We start from the raw sequence: 24,758 nt of genomic DNA, 5'->3' as shown, positions 1-24,758 counted from the left end.
ATTCCTGTTCCAGGACTGGGTGAGGGACAGGGTCAAGGAATTCTTTGAGAATAACATTAAATCCTACCGAGACGATATTGACCTGCAGAACATCATTGATTCGCTACAGAGAATTGTAAGTTTGTATCCTGTCACTTCTTTCATGCATTCCAGAATACGTAGATTTTGTTGTAGAGCATAACCATGTGCCCATGTTCTGTAGTTAATAGTACTATGTTACAGATATGCTTTTTGTTTTTTCCTTCTCTAGTGAAAGTATCAGGGAGGCAAGATATTCTGAGATACCGTGCTGTTCTAACTGTGATTATGGAAACTCTCTCAAGTATCTGTCTGCCTTTGACCTTTTTCATTTGGTCCCCTGGTCTGATCAGTGTTACATCACATTAAGCTAAAAGTGAGCAACAAAAATCTTTCTCCTGAAAAAATTGTGCAGTGTAATCCACACTCCTAGGAGGCACTGCAGTCTTGTACAGGGATGTAACACAGGGCCTTTTATCTTCTGAGATGTACCTCATCTAGAAACAAAAGAGGATTTTTTATTTTTTTTTTAAAGTGGGAAATGTTAGTCTCTAGTGAAGCAGTTGCCAAGGAAGGTTGAAACAATTTTATGCTCCAGTGGTCCTAAAATCTTTAGTTACCAGAGGATAGTGATGTATACTAGGAGTAAGGCCTGTGCTATTAAGGGCATTGTGGCTTTCGTTCCATCAGCTGCTTTTGAATTATGCCCAGGGAACAACAAGTATGGGTGACATTTTTTATTTATTTATGTGTGGTTACAAGATATATATGGAGAGGGAGTACTTTGCAAAGAGGTGAAATGGTTGTCTCCTTTATGTATTTTTTTCCCCCTTATGAAACAATGTTGGTTTGTTTGTCTTCCATCTTCTAGAAGATCAATTAGAAAACTGTGCTCACAGCTGAGTCTAATAGCAAAACATGTTTTAGAGTGGATACCAGTTTGGTCAGCTGTATATTACCAGAAGTTTATCTATCCCATTCATTCACTCTTGTTTGTGTGCATTGATATGCAAGCATCCTCTGAGCTGCCTGGATGGATTTCAGTGGTGTTTGGCTTTAGCTTTGGGTCCTAAGGACACCTTTTTGTCTGGCAGGGCTGCTCCTGCCCATGACCAACACTATAATTGCCTTAGTGTTGTCTGCTCTGTCGATGCTCTTTCTGTTTATCTAGTTTCAGTATAGTCAGCCAGGCTGATATGCTAAGCTGATTTACAATTGAACTCCAGTTACTTTTCAATGAAAATGAAAGGCTGAGCTTACTAAAAAGAGTTCATTAACCAGACTAACAAGGCAATAAACCTGAAAAAGGAAAGACCAGAAAAATCTCTGATTTGGCCTATCATTGGTGCATACCTGAGAGTACTGAGCAAGTAGGAAAGTGTGCAGTGAGAACTAGCAAGTGTTTCTGTGGGGACTGAACAGCAAGGTGCAGCAGTGTGTTCAAATGCCTCACTGAAGCCCATCTTTCAAGGAGCCATGCTCCTTAGGCTGACTTGCTCTGTTCCTAGTGTGTGCCTTGGGAGAGAGCTTTTTGTAGACAGCTGCTTGTTCTGTGTAATTATATTACTTTCAGGCCTGCAAGTGACCTCGTAGTCTCTATCTTACTAGGGAAGATAAGCATGTTAGATGCTGAATGAACTCTCTGGAATGATATTTGTTTATCTGTTTCAGAACCATTGCTGTGGTGCCCAAGGTCCAGATGACTGGGACTTTAACATATACTTTGACTGCAACAGTGAAAGCAAAAGTCGTGAGAAGTGCGGAGTTCCTTTTTCCTGTTGTATACCTGATCCTGCTGTAAGTTGTTTCCTGGCTTTGTATTGCTCTGGTGTTGTAGAATTATGAAAGGAAGTGCTTCCTGAAAAAGGTGTGACAACTAGGGCTTTATAAGCTTTTCTAAATTACCAAAATTTACTCTTGATCAGACAAACGTTTTTCATGTTGCTCTTCCATCCTTTGAGTGTCCAAATGTGGCAAACTGCTATACAGCTGAAAATGTATTGTTTCCAGAAATTCAAGCTATTTTAGTATGGTTTGAGTCTGCAAGTAGTGGTGGCTGATATTTTATATTCCCAGTGCGTTGTTTCCTTGAATTCTTATCTTCTATTATCTACCTTGTAAGGACCTGAGAGCGCTGTCTAAGCAGTGTGTTTGCCCCAGTGAGAATTCGTCTTACACCATGCCTCTGCCAGACAAGTAGGAGTAACTCCATTTGCTGATGCTTTATCAGCAACCAATGAAGTGCTCATGCAGAGACTTGGTTTAAAGTGTTTGAGTCAATTCTTGGTTTTAGCAAGATTTAGGTGCTTATTGGCTAGATCTATTTACTGAACTTCGTGAATGTGACCCTTTGACTGAAAGCCAAAATATGGAGATAGGAACTAACATACAGTGCTTTCTAGTATTAGTGGGAATAGTTACAGCTCTAAGCCCATGCAGCAATTCTTGTGCAGAGCAGGGAGCCATTGGCAGGTTATATTTGACCACTGATAGGCTTCTGATTTTACTGGAAATCAGCCAAGCAAAGAATTTGTCAGGGAAATACTCCAAGTTCAGATTTCTTAGTAATTATTTTCTAGTTTAGTTTGGAGCAGTGCTGTAACTGCAGATTTTTCCTGTGGCTGGTGTTGTATTTAAGGAGACACAAGTATGTTTAAATCATTTTAATGTGAGATTCTACTGCTAATATTTCAGTATAACTCACTATGCATTTTGTAAAGTATGCTGTAATTGCATAATACATATGTTTTCATAAATCTCACCTAGAGGAAAAGTCTTAAAAGGAATGTCTTTGGGTCCTTGGAGATAAATACTGTCCTTGTGTTGTGTGTGGTTGTGATCTGGAAGGTGTTTGTGGTCTTCCTACTTGAGATCTACAACTGCAGTGTTTTGTCTTCAAGACCTTGTGTACCTTGGAGCTGGGTTATGTGTGAGACCTTGAACTGCCAACTGAGAGGGCTGAAGTAGCTTGAAAGCTGTTACTTGTTTTAACTTTTTGGGGTGAGATGAGTTATGTGAAATAGCCAACGTGAAACTGACCTTGGAAATGCAGATATCTGTGTGCTGGCAGTGCAGTTGCTATGGTTCACATTAAAATGTCCTTCCTAGTTGAAAGCCAAGTGATAGAAGCAGCTGAGATTTCTGGTGGAGGATGTTGTCTGGCTAACGTACGCCTTTGCTTTGTCATTACTTTTCTTGTGTTCTGCTAGTGTTTCGCGTTTTACTAAAAATGTTTCTTAAAATTGTTGGCTCTGACAGTCCTGATTTGTTTGTGAATATAGAAGACAGAAAAAATTGCTGTGAACAGAAGTGAGTAGAGTTCAATCTATTTATTTTAAATCTTTTTTGCTTTGCAGCAAAAAGTTGTGAATACTCAGTGTGGCTATGATATCAGAAAGAAGGTAAAGTGCTGTGGGATCTTGCTGTCTGTCATATTCTGTGCCTGCGTAGACAAAGCTATAAAAGTGGTGGGATTGCTGATAGAGATGTCAGCTTAAAATTCTGGGAAGTAATTGACTTTGCTGCATCATGCTACAGGTAGAGCGAGGTAGACATTTTACTTGGTTTAAAGTAAACTTGTACTGTGGGAGGGTAGAGAAAACAAGTGATGAAAGAGGTACAGGGAAAGGGGGAGGACTTGCACTTCAAATGTGCATTTCAGTTATCAGCTGTAGTAGTCTAACTCTGCTAATCTATTATCTGATCATTCTACAGTAGTCTAATAACAGAATTTAGAGGAATATACTAACATCAGTATCCAACATTCTCTGATTTATGTGCATTTTTGAAGTGTGGTTAAAAACATTCCTGCATAAGTGCCAGAACATTAGTTTAGCTATATCATGTGATGAACCTTATAATAAACTTGAGCAGAAAAATATTATTCTTCCTTTCTACATTCAGAGCAAGAGTCAATGGGATGATCAGATTTTTGTCAAAGGATGTATTCATGCCCTTGAAGCTTGGTTACCCCGAAATATCTACATTGTTGCAGGTGTCTTCATAGCTATATCACTGCTCCAGGTTAGTAGTTGTTATGATTCTTTGAAAAAAATTTCACATTTGCAGATCCAGACCCACTGATGGTAAAAGTAGTTATGGACAGAGGTAAAATAAATATTTTGACAATGTAGGCTGTTTTAGAGATGAGAAAAGTATGGCATGAAAAACAATTATAGGGATGGAGACCTAGCATGAAAATACCTGTTGCTTAAAGCAATGAAGGTCATTATAAAAATACAGTGATACAATTACAATATAGTGTGTGATGATTGTGATGTATATTGTAGTATTAATGTAGTCATATGTGAATATATGATTATTTTATAAGCTGTGATACAGTACTTGTACAATACAATACAGTGTAAGTGTGCCCTCCTCCTGCTGCCCCTGACACACACTGCACGGGGGAATACAGTCACCCTGGTCCTACCAGGGGGACCAGGTAAGGGTGGGAGTGTTGGAGCATGGAACACATTCACTGTCTTGTTCCAGGCTGACACTGAGCAGAAGTATAGCATGAGGCAGTTCACCACCTGACTCTGCTCCTGTTTGCCCATTTATACTTCATAAAGTGATGGGAACAAGTGCTTTTGGCACCAGTGAGACTTGCCTTCTGCCCACACTCAGGCTCAGTGCTTTTCCAGGTATCAGTTCATCATGTGCCAGTTCAGGGCAGTTGATTCACCTCTGTGTTAGAAACTGGGCTGATGCCCTCAGAATCCCTTTGCCTGGTGACCAGTGCAGCTCTTGGGGTAGGATATAATCCTTGTGACCAGTGCAGCTTCTGGAACAGGATTCAGATTGTATATTAGGAAAGATGTTTTCACTGTTAATGTGATCAGGCACTGGAATAGTTGCCCAAGGAGGTGGTGGAGTCACCATCCCTAGAAGTGTTTGAGAGGTGTCTGGATCTGGCGCTGGACATTATGGTTTAGGGATTACAGTGGAGTGGCATGTTAATGGTTGGAGTTGATGATCTTAGAGATCTCTTCTAACCTTGATGATTCTATGATTCTATAATAATCTTCCTTACGTTTCAATATGCCATGAGGGAGAGACATCTGCTGGGCATCTACTCAAGTAGATCTGATCTACAGCCTTCTATCACAATGTGAAATGACTAAGATAGAATTACTGTCCTCCATGCTAAGATTACCACTGAGCTGGCTGCAAGTGTCACGTAACATGCTGCTCAAAAAAGTTGAGAATATAAGAGCAGGGAAAATGTAATGATATTATTATTGCATAATGTGAGAGCAGGGAAACGGGAACAGGTTGCAACCATGATATTAGCAAAACCAGAGGAAGGAGTTGCTGTGACTCCTGTTACCTTGTCAGTGCTTGGTCCATCAAAGAAAAAGAACCAAAATTCTCAGTAAAGGGTGTTAATTACTTTTTTCAAGGTGGGTCCTGCTTTCATTGTGGCAGTTGTTTACACTTACCTTAATTTCTTTCTGTGCTGGTTTGGGCTGAAGTGGAGTTAACTTTCTTCACAGTGACTAGTATGGGGCTATGTTTAGGATTTGTGCAGAACCCAAGGTTGATAATACAGAGATGTTACTGTTACTGCTCAGAAGAGCTTACACAGAGCCAAGGTCTTTTCTGCTTTCTATATGGCAACGCGAGGATATTTTTTTTATATTTATTTTTTTTTACCACTCTCTAATGAGAGTGCTTCCATGGATTTGAGAAGTGCTGTCCTAAGAACACCACCTTTCATTAGGAGGATGTTCAAGATACGAAGTTTAATCTTTTGTCAGTATGTTGACTGATAATGATGTTCTTTATTCATGTCTTGAGTCTCTTTGAAACCACTTTCAGACATTTGTATTTTCAAATTGGGTCTTGTGCCTTAAGCTATTTCATGGTTAGGCATAACCTGACTGCCTCTAAAACAAATGTTTTGGCTTTTTCAAAGCTTTACCCCAGTTTCATGTTGTTTCTAAGATAATTTCAGGAAATGTCTGAAGTTTACAGATTTATCTTCAATTTGTAAAGGAAGATTTTACTGTGAACTTGCAAGAATGTTAAAATATCAAATTTAAATGTCTCAGAATAATCAGGACATTTCTTACTCCTGTCTGTGATAGTTTCATTTTAGTACAGGTGCATTCTGCATGTATTGAAAAAATTGATTTGAAAAACTGACAGGATTATCTATTCAAAGTTGTGGAATGAATGAAAATGTCTGATTTGTAACTTCAGCACTTGGTGAGCATGAGTGTTATGAGACTCAGACTTAGCTAAGTGGATTTCTTCTAGCTCTAACACATCTAGAAGCTTACTATTTAGAATAGTCCTGAAGTTCTATGTGAAATCATCTCATGAGCTTTATTCCCTGCAAGATTCTGTTGTCTTTATTCCTTGTTAGTAATAGCCACGCTTTAATGGATGGTCCTGGCTATGAAATGATATCTGAACCTGCAAGCAAACATCTTGCAGACTGATACATTACAAGTGTTTAATCTCACAAATTATGTTTTTTATCTTTTTAGATTTTTGGGATTTTCCTGGCCAGGACATTGATTTCTGATATTGAAGCTGTGAAGGCAAGTAATGCCTTCTGAATATAAAAGCAGACACATGCTGCAGAACAGTATGTTTTGTGATTCTCAGTTGGACTCCAAGGTGGAAGAAATGCATGGACCATGAAATACTTCTGGTGTTAAAAGCCTTATGTGGATTTTGCCATACTCATGCTTTTTTTGTAGGAAGCTGGTACAAAAAAATCTCCAAACATGCACTTGTCTACCTTTTTTCTAACAAGACAACTCAGTGCACCAGCATTGACCTCGGAGGAAGAAGTAGAATTTTCCAAGACATTGGCAGAACAGATTGTAAAGACTGTAGCAAAGGGACATGAAACTGTTGTAAACTTTTTCCTTGAAGGATTACTATGAAGTTTGTTTTGTCTTCACTCCTGTCATCAGTCTTAAAATGTAATCTTTTCAGAAGGCATGTGCTGATTTCTTCAGAAGCTTGAAATGATATTAATCTCTACAGTAGACTCATGGAGTCATTTCTTGGCAAGATATCCAACAACCATAATCATTGTGGTATTGGAAAATGGGGGGGGAAGCCACAAACTGTCTAGTTCTTTAATTGATTTTCAGTTTTGTCAGAACCCATGCTGTTTTGAAAATCCATGTGAGTTCTCAAGAGGAGGAAAATCTGACTAGCTCTGTAGCATTATATGTTAGAAATCTCCATTTCAGGCAAGAGGGGTGTGAAACCCTGATGCTGTTTCCTGTCTGAGAAAAATGTAAATGTTCTGTATTTATAGAAGAAAAAAACCTCTTTAAAAATGCTTGTCCTTTCATTGATCAGTAATATCTTTAAAAAGTTGTGTCTGCATAAACTTCAAACTGTACCTTGCTTCAGTAGGTAGCAAACATGCTATGCTAGCTGTTGGTGCTTTTTGCTATTGCCCCAGTTTCTCTTACAACAGCTGTATTGATCTTCACAAGTCCTGACTGCTGTTATTGGGACTGATGAAAGACTTCAAAATTCAGCATTAATCTTTACTGAAATATGTTTATAAATGAGAAAGCATGGATTTAGTGGAAGATTAGGTCTGTTGAATTTTTCAATTTTTTTTGTAAAACTATTCAATCGTGACTTCTGCTGGTTCATGGTTCAAGTGTGAATCAAAATACAGTGAACCACAATAATTTCTTCACAGTAATTTTCTAAGTGAAAGTGAACTACTCCTGATATCAAGGGCTTTATTTTAATCAAGAGAAAACTGAACTCTCTTCTTCCAGTCCTCCGTTGTTGAGGGCTTAGTAGATGGATCTGTAGTTCAGAAAGAGTTCCAATCTTCTTGAAGACTTTGACATAGTATCCTTAGCTTTAAGGTAAAAGTATGTGGCTGAAAAGTTGTTGGAAGTAGCTTTAGCTGTCAGTTTTACTGTGGGCCATATAACTAACATTGTTTACTGCTTCCAGTGACACCTGATTTTTCAGGGAGAACAGGTTTATTTACAGTGCCTAACATAGTGTAAATTTTAGAAAAGTATATATTTTTATAATGATATTTTACTATATCCAGTCTGCCTGAAGGATTTAATACTTGTATTTCTAAACTATATGGCCTTCTTAGGAAGCCAAACTTTTTAAGTATCTTTTGTGTCCTTTTTTTTTTTTTTTTTTTTTTCTATTATGCATGTATTAACAAACATTTCACTGGCATAAGCTGATCAACAGGAAGAATCTTTGTGTCTGTATTGGTTGTCCAGACATTCTTCTAGCTTGCAATCTGTGAAGCACTTCGGACAGTGCTGTACTTCTCATGTGTATTTCAGCTTTTATGGTTCTTTTTCTGGCCAGTGATTGAGACACAACAGGAAAAGGAAGCTTGTCAAAGGATGGCTGATTTCCTTACAGTAGTAGAGAACAGTCTGCTCTTAACTCATCTTAAAACCTGAAAGCAAAGTGGCTAGAAGTATACTGTTTTGCTTTTTAAAAACTTTGATATACGAGAAGACAATAGCAGTAGATCAGTGAGGGGAAAGCAAGAGGCATTTCTTCTATAAAGCCTTAAATTTATGGTCTGTGTTACTGATTTGTTGAATCTAATCCATTAAGAACAGCCAAAAATGTGCTGACTGTACTGCTACTTTGCAAGCGGAGAAGCAGTGTCCAGCAACCTTTGCTTTAAATTCTGGTGCTTGAAACTTTACAACACTTCATCAACCCACTTACTCTGTTAAGGTTATGTGTAATAATCTGATGTATGTAAAGTTGGAGAAGGATGCTTCCTATTTGTAACTTTGTATTCATAAAGCATTGCATTAAAAACTGCAGGTAGGGAGTATATTTCCCTTTGCCAGTTTTTGACACAGAAATCTCCCAGTGCTGGGAAGGAATTTGAGCAGTTTGGTGAAAAGCATCCCAGTGTCAAAGATGTCTGTGGAGTTCATGCACTGAAATTAGCTGCTGACAAGAGGCAGCATTGTAGATTAGGATTCCAAGGGTCTGAAAATCTTGCCAAGTCACCTGAAGACAAATGGATTAAGTTCTGTTTTGCATACAAACAGTACTTCAAAAAGAAATCAAGTATTCAAGTGTTGTCTTTTCACAGTTTGTTCTTAATGGCTTTAGCCATATTAACACCAGCTTTTATTGGTGTTTCAGTTATTTCGAACTGAATTCAAAAGAGAAGTTCAACCTATTTGAGGATCTTAAAATTCATGGAGTTATTTTTAAAATGATTTTCCACTGTGGATAAAATTTTCTGAGCTTATTGAGTATCATTTTTAAAATACTGGTGTTTTAGACTGTTTTACCCCTAGACATTTCGAAGTGTACCCCCATTGATGGTACACATGGATAGTGTAATTTAAGACTTGGAATGAGAATACTTTCTGCTTAGTTGGATTTAACACCTTCTCTGTGGACCTGCAGTGACTTCTTGGCTAAAGATTTAAGTTATGGTTTAAAAAAAGTCTTGTCAGCAAAAGCAGATGGGTGTGAGCCTGCTTCTAAAGCCTCAAAGGAGAAGCAATTCAATGATCTCAGAGGTTTGATAAATTATTGATGTTGATATTTCAGTGCTTGCATTTGGAACAGCCTCACAAACACTACAATGGAAACAAGGTTTTTAATGAAGATGTCAGATATGAGATCAGACTTGAATAACCAGACTGAGAAGGAAACTTCAATGTGCTCACTTTTATTTCTCAGAAATGAACACAATTTACTTCCGTTGAGCAATGTATTTATTTGTCAGTATGTCTCACAGTGCAACTGCCTCTTTGTTTCTATTACTATAACTGTATTTGGACACAGTTTCCCTGTATGTGAAGAAGAGGATGAATATGAGCACTGGAAAAAGTGCATTGACCAAAGGACCTTCGATCGCCTCCTGAAAATCTGAATGTTTCTTCACAAAGAGGTCTTTAGTTCTGCTGACCTCATACAGTGCCATGTGGATAGATTTGTACTTCCAGTCCATTGAGGTTGATGTGGTGATTGACTTATGCATAGAATTGCCTTGTTTTTTGTTTCCTCATTCCAGCCTTCCCTCTTCCTTCCCCTTACTGCCTGTGAGTTGTCATGCAGCTCGAACGTTGTTCAGGCAGTGGAAGGGGAGGTTCTGTCTCCTGAGATGGCTTTTCTGAGTGGCTTTCAGTATATTTTTTTCTCAAGCCTTAAGTTTGATTAAATAAAATATAATGTTTTTTAATCCTGGAGTTTGATGTTGAAGTTTTTTTGCTTCCGGTCACTAGTATTTCACTCTCTAAGGTTTAGACTGATTACCAAGACTGCAATTTGTGGATAACTATAGAAAAGGTAAAGATCCACTGGTGTTGGTTTGTTCATTTTGCTGAAACTAATTCTTAATATATTTTTCTTTCAGTCTGGGCTGTTGAGTTATACTGATGCTTTTCTCTCCATTGTTAATGGGAAGCCATGAACAAGTGAAGAGCTGCAGAACGCTGTAGAGAAACTGTTAAGTCTATGAACATCCAAAAATTTAAAGCTGCTGGGTTTTCTCCTACTATGTGGTCAAAACCTGACTTGTGTGGGTTGGTTTTATGAAATTCCCTTTCTCAAGAGTACTCCTGAGGGTGATGTTTGTGATGAGTGTAGTGGGTTAGGTAGTGTTACTAAGTTTTGCAAGTGGGAAAGCTTTTGCAGGAACAAAGTTGTGATGTTTGTTTGCAGACATAAGTCAGTGTACTCAAATTGTTTGAGACAGCCTTGTTGACTTCTAAATATACCCTGCTTTGTAACAGTTTTCTGAAGATCAGTACTTGTTTATTTTTTTCTCAATAACTTCTCTGCTGCTATAAAAAAAGGACATTGTTCTCTAGCTTTTCATTCCCTACCACTACAGGGTTTTTAATTTTATCTCTTAGGTCTTGACAATGTGACTCTGCAACATACTTTCAACTACTTCAAAATGTTCCCATAAGAACAAGTTGTGGAATAGAATCTGTTTCCTTTTTATCTGGTGACCTTCTGAAAGGTTACCATAGAAATGTTCAGAGACACATGTTTTACTACAGTTTTTCACTATCTAGAGTTAAACACAGATTCTCTTAGTGGCTGCCTCCAAACCTTCAGCCATGCCCACTTCTAATTTCTAACAAGCTTTCATTTTGTGTCTTATCCAAGCACTGTATGTTCATTGACTGCAGTTTCTTGTAAACTTCTGCTGAGTCTCATTCCAGGTTCCAATAGCTGCAACTCTGAAATTAGGACAAGGTGGTAACCTCAGGTATTTAGGAGTATAGCTTGTGACACTTGCAGGTAAAATTTTAGAGATGAGTTTTAAAATTGGAAATTGAAGGGGAAGATGATTTTAACACGCTCACTTAAAATCTGGGCTCACAGCATGATTCACAAGGTACAGAGGGTTGAATTGGTGCCAGTTAGCCCTTTGCATCATTTAAGCTACAGCTCTAATATAACCTGTGTTTTGGGTTACATGATATAAGCTGGAGATTTTTTTGATAATTGTTTTAAAGTCCTATTGATACGAGAAAAATTGCAAGTGTGTATTCTAATTTGAAAAAAACAAGCATCTTAAAATTATATAGCAGAAGTGGCAATTGCCTGATACTTCTTACGTGATGTTTTCTGAGACCATTTGCTTGCCAGGCCTTGTTCCTACTGCTATGTGTTAGCAGCTTGGTGAAGAGCAGCAGCAATAAGCAAATGAGGTTGGTTTTTTCGGTTTGGGTTGGGGTTTTTTTGGTTTTCTTTTTTTTTTGGGGGGGTGTGTGTGTGTTTTTTTGTATGTACAGCTTTGAAAGCTGGATCTGTACCTGGGCTTTAGTACTTTTGGTCATGTAGCAGCATGACAAATGCAATGTAGGGTTGCCAAGCTGGTGTTCTGTGTTTGCCTCAGCAGCAGTGCTGGGTTGCCATGTGGAACAAGGGAGGGCTACTCGAGTGTCTCTCCTCTCAAAATCCGTAATGTTGTGACAGCTTCCTTGACCACATTTGCATTGCTGTGACAGCAGAGTTGTTCGAGCGTTTCTTTAATCTTGTCCTCTTCTATTTCTTGTCTCAGATTACCTGAATGGGAGATGAAATGCTGACTTTTAGTGATATGCCATGGCATAGTGGCTCCCAACAATTGTTGAAAGATAAAAGTTAGAAGTACTTGCGGTTTAGAATGTGCTGCTTTAATTCAAATAAAATTTGTTTTCAATAGATACCCTTTCAGCCACTGAAAGTATTGAATGGGTTAAGATCGTTTTTCTCCTGTTTGACTTCAAAGAATTGATTGACAGAAGAAAAGCACTTTGAAATTTTAATACAGGACAATTTCCTGCATTTTTTTTCCTGTATGCTTTTTGTTAGCATTTCATCTTGCTAAGACTCAACTCTTAGTGTTTCAGTTAGTCTATAAAATGCTGGGTATATACAGCTCTGGAAAAAAGTCTTATAGATCACACTGTTATGTCAGTACTCCATAGTAGCACTGAAGGATGCAAGTGCTTTATCCCTATTCCAATATCTGTGTGTCTATAGGGAAAAAAATAGAATACACTGCAAAATCCAGCTTGTCTGTCAATATAGGGTGGCTTCAGGATTTGAAAGGCAGCTCACCTTGTGGTTAGTCCTTGCCTGAGCACAATCATTATTTTCAATTTACATGATATTTACATTAAAATGTTAGAAACTGCCACAAGATCTTTGGACTCCTGGTTTGAAGGTGGTAGTTTTTATGTAGTGCCATATACCCAGGATAGTCTGATTTTGCTCAAAGCATTACAAGTCTTCCTTAACCACAGAGTGAAACTGAAATCATGTACTTCATGTGCTTTACTTGAAGTTACTGTGCAAAGGTTACAGCATTGCTAAAACTGCTGTTTCATCTCAGCTTCTGGTTTGCTTAAAGCGTAGGCAGAGCAAACGTCTGTCTGCCTGTGGAAGATGATGGAGACTATTTCTTTGGACACAAAGATGCTGTGGTGCACACAGGACCAGGACACTGCCAGGCATTTGTGCATGGTGAAGTTAGACAGAGATGTCTTTATTCCAAGGCTCTAATTTTTCTATTTTCAGGACTTTTTTTTGCCATTGGAATACAGCCTGCTTTTATTTTTTAATAATTTTTTTTTTTACCCAGCTCATGGTTTAATCAACTTTTCATAATGGAAGAAGCTACTTGGCTAGGATTTTTGGTGATCAGTAAAGAATGAACCTCTTCAATATCCTTTACTCATTCACTGGAGCACTGCAAGCAGCACATTGTGGTAACAGAAAGCACTTGTCTTCATCACAAATATCCATTCTTTGATCACAGACAATTTAAAATAAAGTTACCTGAATTAATAAGGCTGCACAAAAGACCCATTGAATTGTATTTCACCTCAGGACTTGTATTATCATTTTGTAGAAGTTTGTGTAAGCTTTGAACTAGTTGTGATTCCTTAAAAGATTCTTCAAGAATTTCTGAAAAATAAGTAAACAAATATCTGAGCTGTTGTCTGAAAAGAAACTAGAAAGTGAACATGCTTGTTTTTTAAAAACTCAATTCCTGGCTGACTTGATTTCAAATTGGCTGTACAGTGATGTCTTGGGCATCTGTCTGCTGTAGTGGAGAATCTATCTTATTTTCTGTACAGTATTTATTTGCTGACCTCATTCCTGAAGGCAGAACCAGTATACTGTAGACTGTATAAAACAACCTCAGAACAGAATCATTGCTAGAAATGTTGATTCACGTTAGTTGCCCAATTGAGTTTGAGAATCTCAGTGGTGGACAAGCAGTAAATTGTGCTCTTTACAGTCTTACTTATTGGTATAGGAAATTCCAAATGGCAAGTTGACTTTTTCTTTTCATTTACCTTTTGTGATGTATTTAGATTTCTGTAGTGTCTGTCTTTACTATAATAAATTGAGACACATTTTCAAGTCATACAGGAAAATCTGGAAAAAATTTGTGTGTAACTTTGAAAATTAACTCAGGAAAAGTAGTTAGAACCTTTACAATTTTGTCACTTCATTTGTAGCGTCTACAATGCCTTTTTTATGTTTCTGTTTTATTATCTCTTCAAGTCTGTCTTCTGAAGACCATTTCCTCAATTTATTGTCATTGTTAACCATTCAGGTCTAATATTTGTCCTTCATTTAGACTTTCTTGTCTTTTTTATTCATCACCTTTACTTGCCCTCAGTTTTCATTTTTTTGGTGTAGGTTTCTAGCATCATACCATGCTACTCAACAGACTGTGCCTGTCCACATAGCCTGATAATTTGACTCTATCCTAAACAAAAAAAATCTTCAGTCACTTCCCAAAGCTTATTGCTTTTGTCATCTGGATGGCTGGCAAGCTTTATTTCATGCTGAAGAGCTAAATCTAGACAAGAAACATACTTTTTCATACACGTTACGTAGAATTAACAGCATAACCATAATTGAGGCTCTTGCATGGATAAATGCTTTAGGAGAAAAATACCTAAATCGATTGCAGATGCAATTGCCAAGGCATTCAGAGCCTCATTCTGCATGGCAGCGTGTTCACTTTTTGTCATGGAAACCAGATGCTTCACTCCTTGTGCCTCCTGGATGGCTTTGACCACTTCCTGTTAAAGCAAAGGTAAACCAGATGGAAATCTGACTTATGAATAAAGTAGAATGAAAAGCAAAATGAGATTGTGCTCTTCAGTTTCTGAATAGATGAAAATTGTTTGCCTGCTGCAGTGCAAACTGACAATATTTGAAGGCTAGAGATAACATTGGTTTTGGCACTGATCATACATGTCTGCTTAGGGCTGGTCTAATTTACGTGGAATGTCAATACTTAGAATTAAGTATGAATGTGTATCTGCAAGATAATTATGTATTTTGTCTTGAGGCTTAGTTTGTCCTTATTCCACTTTTTCATCAAACTAGGAAGAATTAGTTTTACTTTATCAAAGCCTGAGCCAATAGTTCCTTTTTAACCACTGCCTCAGAGAAGTGTGGTTGGGCAGCCTGTGTGTACTTGCATGATTTATGAGAAACTGAAGCCTGTTCTAAAGTGCCAGCAGATACTCAGCATGCCACATTCATCAATCACTAGGTGGATGGAGCTCTTTGGAGCTTCTGGAGGACTGACATTTAGGACAGGTCTGGGTCATCTTTGCCATTTTTGTTTGAAATTTGAAACGTATTTATAGCAGTAGAAAAGCTTTACCTAGTTACCATTTGTCAAGCCTTACTCAAGCAGGGTTAAAGCTGACAAATGACAGTAAGTAACCATGTTGCTTGTTTCTTTGAGGTATCTGTGGCTATGGAGTGCACAGGTTTCCAGCTCACCTCCCCTTTACTGGCAGCAAGGCAGACCAGAGGGGTTTTTATTGTGAGCTTTCATGTTTTTAATTGTAAAGCTCTTTGTGCTGTTTAACACTTAATTCTTAGCTATAACAACAAGCTTTAGACAGATTTGAGAAGGGTATAGTAGAAAGGTGTCAGAACAATAGTTCTCCTACTTGGGATCTGTTGTGATGCAAGATTGATGCTAGCAGCCGATGTGCTTCTCCCTGGATTCCAGCGTGGTCATTCGCATTGCACCACTGCACGAGTCTGTGGAGCAGCATGGGGTCTTGGCCCAATATTTCAGCTGCATCTGCTGAAAAGAAAAGCATCATCAAAAGGCATTCAGAATCAGACTTCTCAGTCTTTCTGTCACAGAAATGTGAATGCAGAAGTAACTAGGGCTGCAGGTGTAGGTTCAACATCCTTTAAGAGCTCTTATTAAAGCACTGGGCTTTCAAAGGATCCTGGAAAATCTATACCAAAGGAATCTTGGAGGTGAATTTATTAAAGCACTGGGCTTTCAAAGGATGCTGGAAATCTGTACCAAAGGAATCTTGGAGGTGAAGAACAAAATAAGCTGTTCCAGTAGACCTATCCCTTTAAAGAGGCTGCTGAAGCAGGGCTTAAAATGAGCAGCTATGTATCTTTGAAAGCAAATATTCTGTTCCTATACTGAAATATCTATTTATGAGGACTGTCTCTTTGCCATTTGGATTCTTGCACTAACACTTTGAACCCTGCACAAATGTAATCATGGGCTCTTCAGAGCCTGTTCTTGCTCTTGTGATAATTACTGTTGATAACGCAGGAAGCCAAATTTTATTACTGAATTGCAGCATGGTGGTAATTGGATGACCTGAATCTTAAGAATATGTGTTGAACTGTGCATAAGGCATCATCATAACTCTCCCCTTAGTGTAGAAGAGCTTTTTAATTTGCAATCCCCTCTGTTTCAAGAGCCCTACCTCAAGACTTGCTAAAGTATTAGCCTGTGTAGTTGACATTTGAAGAAATCTCCCTAGGTAACTTTTCCTAAGAAGTGGAACTCTGATGTGCTGGGGTTTAAAGCTTGTTGCCAGTAAGGGAGTCTACTCTCAAAGGTCTTAGGAGTTCAGCAGCAAAAGGAATTTTACTCATTCTCTCTCAATATTGTATTTGTCTGGCACATGCTTCCATGTGAGTCTTACTGCAGTTTTACAGTGCATCCTTAAAGTGCTGTGGATCAAAAGTGACTAAATGGTGGAAAGTTATTTCCTAAGCAAAGGAAAAATGCAGATATAAGGGTGTTGAAGGCTGTGAACTATTCTATTTTAACCAAATTTATTAAGTAGGGGTTCAACCCTGAGAACATTATGGTAAATACTGTTTTAATACTGTTTTAATAATTTCAGTTAGTTGTTTCTGTTCAATACTTATGACTTTGAAATTCTATATCATGGTTCAGCTGGAGTTCTATTCTAAGTGAAGGGTACTAGGAGAAAGAAAAACTAATAATGTGCATAACTTAAGCTGCCTTTTTGTAGGAATTGAATGTTCACTCATTTCTCTTTAGGCACAAAAGAACTGTTTTGTAAACTGCCAAACTGCTGTTTCTCTGTGTTCCAGTTGATCAGGAACTGAGGATATGAACATGCAGCACTTTCAGCTGGGCACCAGATGTACCAGCTGAGAGGCAAGAGTAGTCACAGGGCAGGCACTCACTTTTGGTGTAGAATTATTCTATTTGCAAAAATACATTGATGATAAGATATAATTCAAGCTCAGGAGTCTCATGTAGTTATCTGTAATTAAAGGTTTTTCTTTTTGTCTTCATTTTGATTGAGTCCTGTCCCATGCCAGCCTCACACACCTTGATGCTAGAGACCAGAGCAGGTGAGCATGAAATGTGCATTGTATACTGTGAACAAAAGATGTGGTAAAGCTCTTAATGAGCAGGTGAGCATGAAATGTGCATTGTGTACTGTGAGCAAAAGATGTGGTAAAGCTCTTAACTGGAAGTGTACATTCCGTAAGAAGGTCCATAAATGGTCTGTGAGCCTTTTCCAATCTTCTTCTGGCTTTCTAGCCTTAAAAAAGTTTCAGGCCTGAAAGAAGGTAGTAAGGGAGATTCCTGGTCCTTTGGATGTGAATTCAGAAGGGGAAAAATTGGAAAAGTTTGTATTGTTTTAAGATAGTGGGAAGTTTAGCTGATGCAAAGACTTGAGGAATAACCAACATTAACATCCGTAACAGAAGGGATAGGTTTGGCTGTAAGAACATCACCCTGCTCCTATTTCTTTACCTGTCCCTTTCTCTGCGTGTTGCACTTGTTTTGGGATATTCTAGAAAGGATCAAATAGAGTGTGCACCAGAAGGTCAGTGTCAATAAACCACGTGATTACTCTGGATATCTTGCAGAAGCTGTAAGTCAACCTATATTCTCTCTGTTTTAGGGAGGGAGATGGGGAAGTGTGGGCAGTCCCTTTTTTTATTTTCTAGTGCACTAAGGAACAATCCTCAGATCAAAGTCCCACTAGGAATCTGGGAGCTTTCAGCCTAGCTGACATAGTTTGTTTTGAGGTAAGAGTTACTTGTTATCTCATGTAACACAACATTTTTGTTTCTAGGTCAGATGTTACTTGTTAGTCTGAGGAGACCATGATAAACCAGTTTAGTACAGAAAGATGAAAAAGGCAAGAGCGTGGAGAATGAAACCAGTCTTAAGTGGTTTGTTCAAAGGCAGATTCTTGACCCAGTTTGATAGGGACTTGCTGATGTCTACCAGCAATAGAGCTCTTTAAGATAAAACCCAATTAGTCATTAACAGGAAGACCTTTTAACACGCAAAACACTGAATTTGAATAAATTGTGTGTATGATTGAACTTTCAGCACAGCTGAAAGTCCTTTGGCTATTGAAGTGCACAAATTATTCTGCTCCTCTGAAGCAAAACAGTGGGAGAACTAGGACTTAACATCTCTTCAGAGTAATGAAGCTGACAGATCTGCCTGCAGTTTTCTGTGGTTAGGAAGAAACCTACCTCTTCTAGTCTGCAGGCCTCAGCATGCCCTCTGATAGTCAGCATAATGAATTTATACTAGATAAGGCAATTAACTAATTTAGTGTGGACTTCTTAATGGATGTGTATTCATAAGAGTTTCAGGCTGAGTTAATTAAGGGTAATGTTAGCTCATGGGTAAACAGAATAGAAAGTAATTAAAGGTGGGGGAATTGTGTGCTCATAGACAGGAATGGCCAAACGTTGAATCATCTCCTGCATCTTTTTTCTACTTTACCCTTTGATAACTGCATTGTTTCAGATTCAAAGTTGTACCTCATGTCAAATTCCAGCTTTGTACTGGGGCTTGTAAATAGAATTAAAAAAAAGATAATTTAGTGTTTGATAATTTAGATCTGTGTTATTATGGTGTCTCAGTTAAGAAAAGCTAAATGCTGCCCCTTTCAGCAGATATAACTTTGGAGAAATTGCTTCGTGATGACTTCTTCAGAGCCTGAGAGGAAGAAGTTGCTAAGTTTCTATATGTCTTGCAATGTCCATTTCCTGCCATAGTTGAAGTATAAGTGAAAGCAGCTTTCAAGTTGACTGGAATCAGTGCAAATTAATATGAGGGCTAGATCTAAATTTTGTATCTTGCATATTAATATGATAAAGGATGCAAGTAGCTGTCATATCAAAGTGGTGTCTGCAGTGGTACAGTTGATTGCAGCATGGAATGTAGGAAGGTAAGGGTTTTTCTCCTATACCATATAACTCATAAATTGATGTCTAATTGTTCTGTATCAGTTGTCAGTTCCCATCACAAAATGGTCATAACTCTTCTGATTTTGACCTAGCTCTTATTATTCCTGCATATCAAGGGATCTGTACTGGTCAGCATTCTAGAGCAGCTGCTCTAGTAATGTGAAAGACAATACCAAATCCTACAACACTTATTTTTGTGTTATACTCTAGTAAGAAGCTAAGTAAGCCTATGGATAAATTAAGGTGTTGTAGTAGATCTTAATGTAATCCTGACATTGTGCATATTTCTCCAAATGCAATGATGTGCACAGAATGAGTTTTGTTGCCTTTGCATGCCCACCTCTCTCTAAAACTGATTGAAGTGCAAGCAGATAATCCAATATTTCAACATGCAAAGTAAATTCAACATTTGAGCCACATCAGCAAGATAAACCTGGTAACATATATATCAAAAGACTGTATGAGTAGTAGAAACTTCTTTCCACCCCAGCTTTCTTTAGTCCTCTTCTATTCTCCAGTTCTTTATTGATTTGGTGTCCTGTGATTTGGCACTGTAAAGCCTTAGCTTGAGTCTTTTCCATCATACTCATGCCTTGCTGGTATATTTCTGGTGGAAGATACCTTCCTTTTAGGCCTTTGCCAGTTCTCACTGACTACTGGAGATTCTTCAATTTGGTTTGTTTCTCCTCTACCTCTGAGGCTGACTGGGTCTGTCTGGAAAGCTAGCAGCCTCTGACAGTCATCTCTGTTGGAACATCACCAGATTGAGTGGAACTAGGTTAGCAGGACGCATAGCCTGTAGTCTTCGCATCTGTTGTCTTGCAGGGCTGGGGGGGGAGGAGAGTGTAATGGTTCATCTCAGTAAACATTAACAATTCCCTACCTTGACCATCTGCTAACATCCGTAATGTTCCAAGAAGTTTGACGTGCACAGGAGGACTCTCTGACCTTAGAAGTGTCTCAATCCGTTCTGTGACACCTTCCTCCAGCATTTGAACCTTGCTAACAACTAGAAAATGGAAAAGAGATGTTGATGCAAAGCTCAGTAACTACACAAGCATCTGAAAATGTACCTATGACATAACTGTTATGAATCTTATGCTATTATGCTTCTAGTAAAAGGTCCAACTTGTTAGAGAAGTGAAGTCAGGACTGCCTGACTCCTACTAGACTTCTCCTCTGAGCAAAAAGCTTTCTAGGGTATTTTGGTTACTTTTGATCTCAGCCCTGCCCAGAAAGAAAGTACATAAAAGCAGATAAACACAGCATTGTTGTTTCTCTGCTTTTTCTTGTTATAATAGATTATCCATCCCTTCAAATGAGAAAGCCTTTTCGGTGCTTGCTCATCGGTCTGAACTGGGTGACAGAAGTGATTTACACAGCCATATTTCTAGAGAATGGATTTTCTTTTTGTATTTGAGCTCACTAATCCTCTGTTGTTCATGACTTTCTTTCTGTGCTTTCCTATCCCTATTTTTGTGTCTGCTCCAGTGGTTAGTGCAGTAATCCCTGGTGATAATCAGAAGCTTGTCTGGAAGGAGTCCTAATACTGCTTAACTGTGTTACCAAAAGCTGCTTTCACCAGAGCAATTTTCTTCCCATCTTCTGCATGCATTTTTGGGAGGGTGATGAGGAAGACAGGACAATGAAATTAGGGAATTGACTGTTACATCCCTTCATTCTTTTATTGGATAAGCTGAGAGGCAGACCTTATTAAGTAACTTTTTTTTCCATACAGCAGACTATATTGTTGAAAGTGATAAGAGTGTGTGTGTTTCTAGAAGTGATGTATTACTAAGAGGGAATGTCTTACAGACATTACAGATAAAAATACATGGGTTTTATGAATTGATGAGGAAAAGTATGGTGTAGGGATGACATTTTAAGTGCTGTGCATTCCCCACACACTTAGAAAGATCTAAAGTGGTTTGTCATAGACTTGAACAGAACAGATAACCAAAATAGACTCTGTATTGATACACTGATATTTTATAATTCAGAGTTGAGCTTTTTAAATCAGATCTTCAAAGAACATTAAGATTTACTGGTTCTGTATGTAGCAGGCAGTGATAACAGCAGTAAAGTTGTAGGTTGCAACTACATTTTTCTGAAGTTTTAGATACCATAATCTTTGCAAGATCAGCTGTGTTCATTGCTTGGTTATGGAACTCCCGAGGAATTCCTGGGCTTGGCACCACAAAAAAGTCAGCCTTTGGTGTTTGTTGAGGAATGGGTTCTATTGTGAGCTAGAATGTGCTAATCTCTGTTTATTGTAGAGGGAAACTACATCAAAATTTCTCTCCTTCAAATGAGATGAATTGGTGTCTTTGCTGCTTGTAATAGTTAAATTCTATTCTACATATGGCAGGAATGAAGTCAGTGAGAACTAAGCATGGAACACCCCTAGGCTTGGAAAAAAATTCCCCTTTTTCATTTTAATAATGACAGTCACAAATTGCCTACTAAATCACTCTTCTAATTTCTGCTGGATTGCTCTGTGATTATCATCTCATAGCTCTGTATTAGACTGTGACTGCTGTAAGGTTGCTGATGTTAATCTTCACAGTACTGCATACTTTTTTAACACCAAAAAGCAGCCTGCACAGGCCTCTACCTGCTGGTGTGAATGCTGGTAGAACATCTCTTCACAGAGAAAGAAATACACATAGAATCAGTGAGGGGCTTAAGGTGTAAAATATGTTTATTAAAATCTTGAATAGAGGGACATGGCTGGCTAGTGTGATAATAGTATAAGCCAAAGCAAATAAATTATTTCAGAATATAGTAAAATTAAGTTGAAGGAAATAAATGGAGTTTTGAAGTGAGCTGTCTGTAAGAAAAAAATAAAAATGTAGTGCTGGATGCAAAGCAGCCCCTAATACATTCTGGAGCTCTTATGTGTTTGAAGTAATGATTATGTATAAAAATGTTAAACCAAGCATGCTGGCCAGCTTACATAATAAAATAGGCAAACAACTTCAAGTTCCTTTATTTTCAGAAAATAGCACTGGTGCTATGCTCTGGGGTACTGTATAGCAATGTGAGGACTGCACTGTGGGTGCTGTACTGTTAAGTCTGTAGCAAAACATTTTTGGCCTGAAGGGCACTTTCACATGGAAACAGTAGATTTCAGATGTGAAGCAGCATAATTTTCTGATACATATTAAAAGACCACAGGAATGGAATCACAAAATAGTTTGGGTTGGAAAAGACCTTCAAAGATCATCTACTCCGAACCCTGTGCAACCTGCAGGGACATCTTCAACTAAATCAGATTGCTCAGAGCCCCATCCAGCCTGACCCTGAATGTTTTCAGGGATGGGGCATCTACTGCCTCTCTGGCAAGCTGTTCCAGTGTTTTGCCACCCTCATTGTAAAACATTTCTTCCTTATCTAGTCGAAATTTGCCCTCTTTTAGTTCAAAACCATTACCCATTGTCCTATGGCAACATGGCCTATTCAGAGGTCTGTCCCCCATCTCTCTTACACATCTCCCTTAAGTATTTTATTTTTTTTGTGTTAAAAGGCTGAATTTATAATGAATATTGGCTTTATAGAAGAAGAGCAGATTTATGAAATCCCTACCAGCTATGATGTGAGCTCTATCCCATACTATGTATTTTAGCTATAAACACTGCTCTGTATTTTTGTCTTGAGCTGCTATATGCTGTTCATATGAAACCATTTCAGCAGCTGGCAATGAGATCACACTTTATTATATTTAGACTCTTTATATGGATGAGGAAGTCCTGATGAATTATTCAAATATATGTTTCTGCAAAGAGGGGGCAAGTTCAGTTGCCCTTCAAAATACAAGGGACTGGAATTGGTGACTTGGACAGAGCTGCACAGATCTCCATTAAATGACCCATCTTTATAAAGAATCACAGTAAGTCAATTGTCTTTAAATACTGTACCTGGTATAGCAAGGTTTTGGAGTGCACTGAGTGCAGCATGTTGAACAGAGGTGTCCCCACTCTGTACGTGTTTCTCCAAAAGATCCAGAAGCTGATGTACGACTCCCAGTTGTACCATGCGTAAACAGTTGCCATCTGAAGAAAGAGGGAAAACCAAGTAGATGAGCAAGATAAGAAACACAATAATGGAAATTAATAATGCAAATTGTGGGCTCAAGGTGTCTGTGGTTTGGCTACTTATTTGTCTTGATCAGATTAAGACTGTAGCTTTTGTAGTAGTTTTTTCCAACTGTCAGCTCTAGTGATAAGTGAGCATCAGGTACCTGTGAACTGATGCTGAGACACCCTCCCATGAAGCTTAGCTGGAGAGAGCTTTCTGAGGATAGTCACTGTCAAATTCAGAACTGTAGGTTCTCCAGCCTTTTTTTTTTTTTTTTCCTCTCAGTCCTGCTGTATTTTCCATTATATATGTGGTGAAATACTGGTGGCATTTTTCATTTCTTCCCAGGATAGCTTTAATACTCCAGTTTTGATATTCTGCTGGTTTAAGAGACTATTGTGATGCCAGGGATTTTATCCAGCAATGCCAAATCTGATTACTAGTTCTGTTACTCCTTGTATCCTATGTAATAATTTGTCATTAGCTACTCATCAACAGAATCAGACCTAGGTTTTTCTTACCTGCTTTGAGAGACCTGTTTTCTGAAATGAGAAGTCTAATTGTGTTGCATTTGTGTGAAGCTAGGGAAATAATGAGTTGACCTAGAGAGTTCTGATTTACTTAATCCTGGTGAAAAGAGCAGATTTGTACATTGCAAAAACTGGTTTGGATGTTACTTCCAACTGAATGCAGTAGACATTCCTCTGTGTTGTCTTTTGAACAAGTGCCTACTATTCCTTTAATCCCTGATTGTTTCAGTTAGTAGCATACTTTTCCCCCTGTATTGCTACATGTGTTATATAAGAATTTGTCAAATGCTTATAAAATATAAGTGGATATTTTCATGAGAGAATTGTCAGTCTGTGAAATAGCTGGAATTCTACTCATTCAAAAATCTTTTTATACCATTTTATGCATGCATTCTCAAAACCTGATGGTCTTGCTTGTGATTTTTCAAGTGTTTGCTTGCCTGCTCCTAATCTCTGGAGATCAGAGTATATGAGGAATATTGCCCAGTCCTCTTTAGGAACAGGTTCTGTAGGAATAGGTCATTTCTTTTGGTCTGATAAGATTCTACGGGCAAAATATTTTGATCTTCACGTAGACTAACCTTAAATGAACTTAATTTCTCTCTTCCCCCCACCTTTCAAACCAAAGAATGGCAGAGCACTGTATTTTTTCTTGTGTAGTAAAGTGTGAATAGGGAGAGCCCATTAGTGGTTGCCTTGCTTTGATTGTCACAGGGCTCCAAATTGCTGCTTTCTCCTATGGATATTTTTGCTCAGATAGCAGCAGAACCTTCAATTTAATGGCTCATAGTTAAAGTCTGATAGGAACAGTGACTTTCATAGCTGCAAAAGCTGTCTGTCATCTTTTCACTGCCTAGAAGTCATTTGTTGCCAAGATCAGATTTCCATAGGATTTTTTTTCTTCTCTTAGATGAAAGGCTGTGCATACATCAGTGGCACATACTGGGGCATGAGAGGGATTATTCAGTGTTTCCACATGAAACATCTAATGGTGTTGTGGGGAAGATGGAGGGAGAAGTGAGTGACAAAGCAAGCCATTCAGCTGAATAAATTGAAGATAGCCAATTTAAAGGCACTGAGGGTATTTCTGTGGCCTTTGTAGAACCATGATGCACAATGCCTGATTCA

At 38.3% G+C, this 24,758-nt stretch overlaps 2 protein-coding genes across 2 annotated transcripts in view; one reads left to right on the top strand and one right to left on the bottom strand.

The window, feature by feature from the left end:
- TSPAN14 (tetraspanin 14) overlaps positions 1–6,587 on the top strand; it is a 19,115-nt gene extending 12,528 nt beyond the window's left edge. Inside the window, exons 4-8 of the mRNA XM_009077295.1 lie at positions 1–115; positions 1,690–1,815; positions 3,375–3,419; positions 3,922–4,041; positions 6,516–6,587. The exon at positions 1–115 is cut by the window's left edge and continues 47 nt beyond it. Coding sequence (XP_009075543.1) covers positions 1–115; positions 1,690–1,815; positions 3,375–3,419; positions 3,922–4,041; positions 6,516–6,587 — 478 coding nt within the window. The remainder of the gene's footprint in view (positions 116–1,689; positions 1,816–3,374; positions 3,420–3,921; positions 4,042–6,515) is intronic.
- A 5,327-nt stretch (positions 6,588–11,914) lies between these two features.
- The window catches only part of LOC103804684 (rap1 GTPase-GDP dissociation stimulator 1-like), a gene marked incomplete at its 5' end in the record, with an annotated part of 20,712 nt that continues 7,868 nt past the window's right edge, over positions 11,915–24,758 (bottom strand). Inside the window, 6 exons of the mRNA XM_009077296.1 lie at positions 11,915–12,048; positions 13,306–13,434; positions 14,441–14,567; positions 15,456–15,595; positions 19,907–20,032; positions 22,941–23,075. Coding sequence (XP_009075544.1) covers positions 11,915–12,048; positions 13,306–13,434; positions 14,441–14,567; positions 15,456–15,595; positions 19,907–20,032; positions 22,941–23,075 — 791 coding nt within the window. The remainder of the gene's footprint in view (positions 12,049–13,305; positions 13,435–14,440; positions 14,568–15,455; positions 15,596–19,906; positions 20,033–22,940; positions 23,076–24,758) is intronic.

The sequence above is a fragment of the Acanthisitta chloris genome, unplaced genomic scaffold (assembly GCF_000695815.1).
Source record: "Acanthisitta chloris isolate BGI_N310 unplaced genomic scaffold, ASM69581v1 scaffold686, whole genome shotgun sequence".
Taxonomy (NCBI): Eukaryota; Metazoa; Chordata; class Aves; order Passeriformes; family Acanthisittidae; genus Acanthisitta; species Acanthisitta chloris.
The sequence above is the reverse complement of the archived record's forward strand: the minus strand, read 5'-3'. Positions and strand labels throughout refer to the sequence as shown.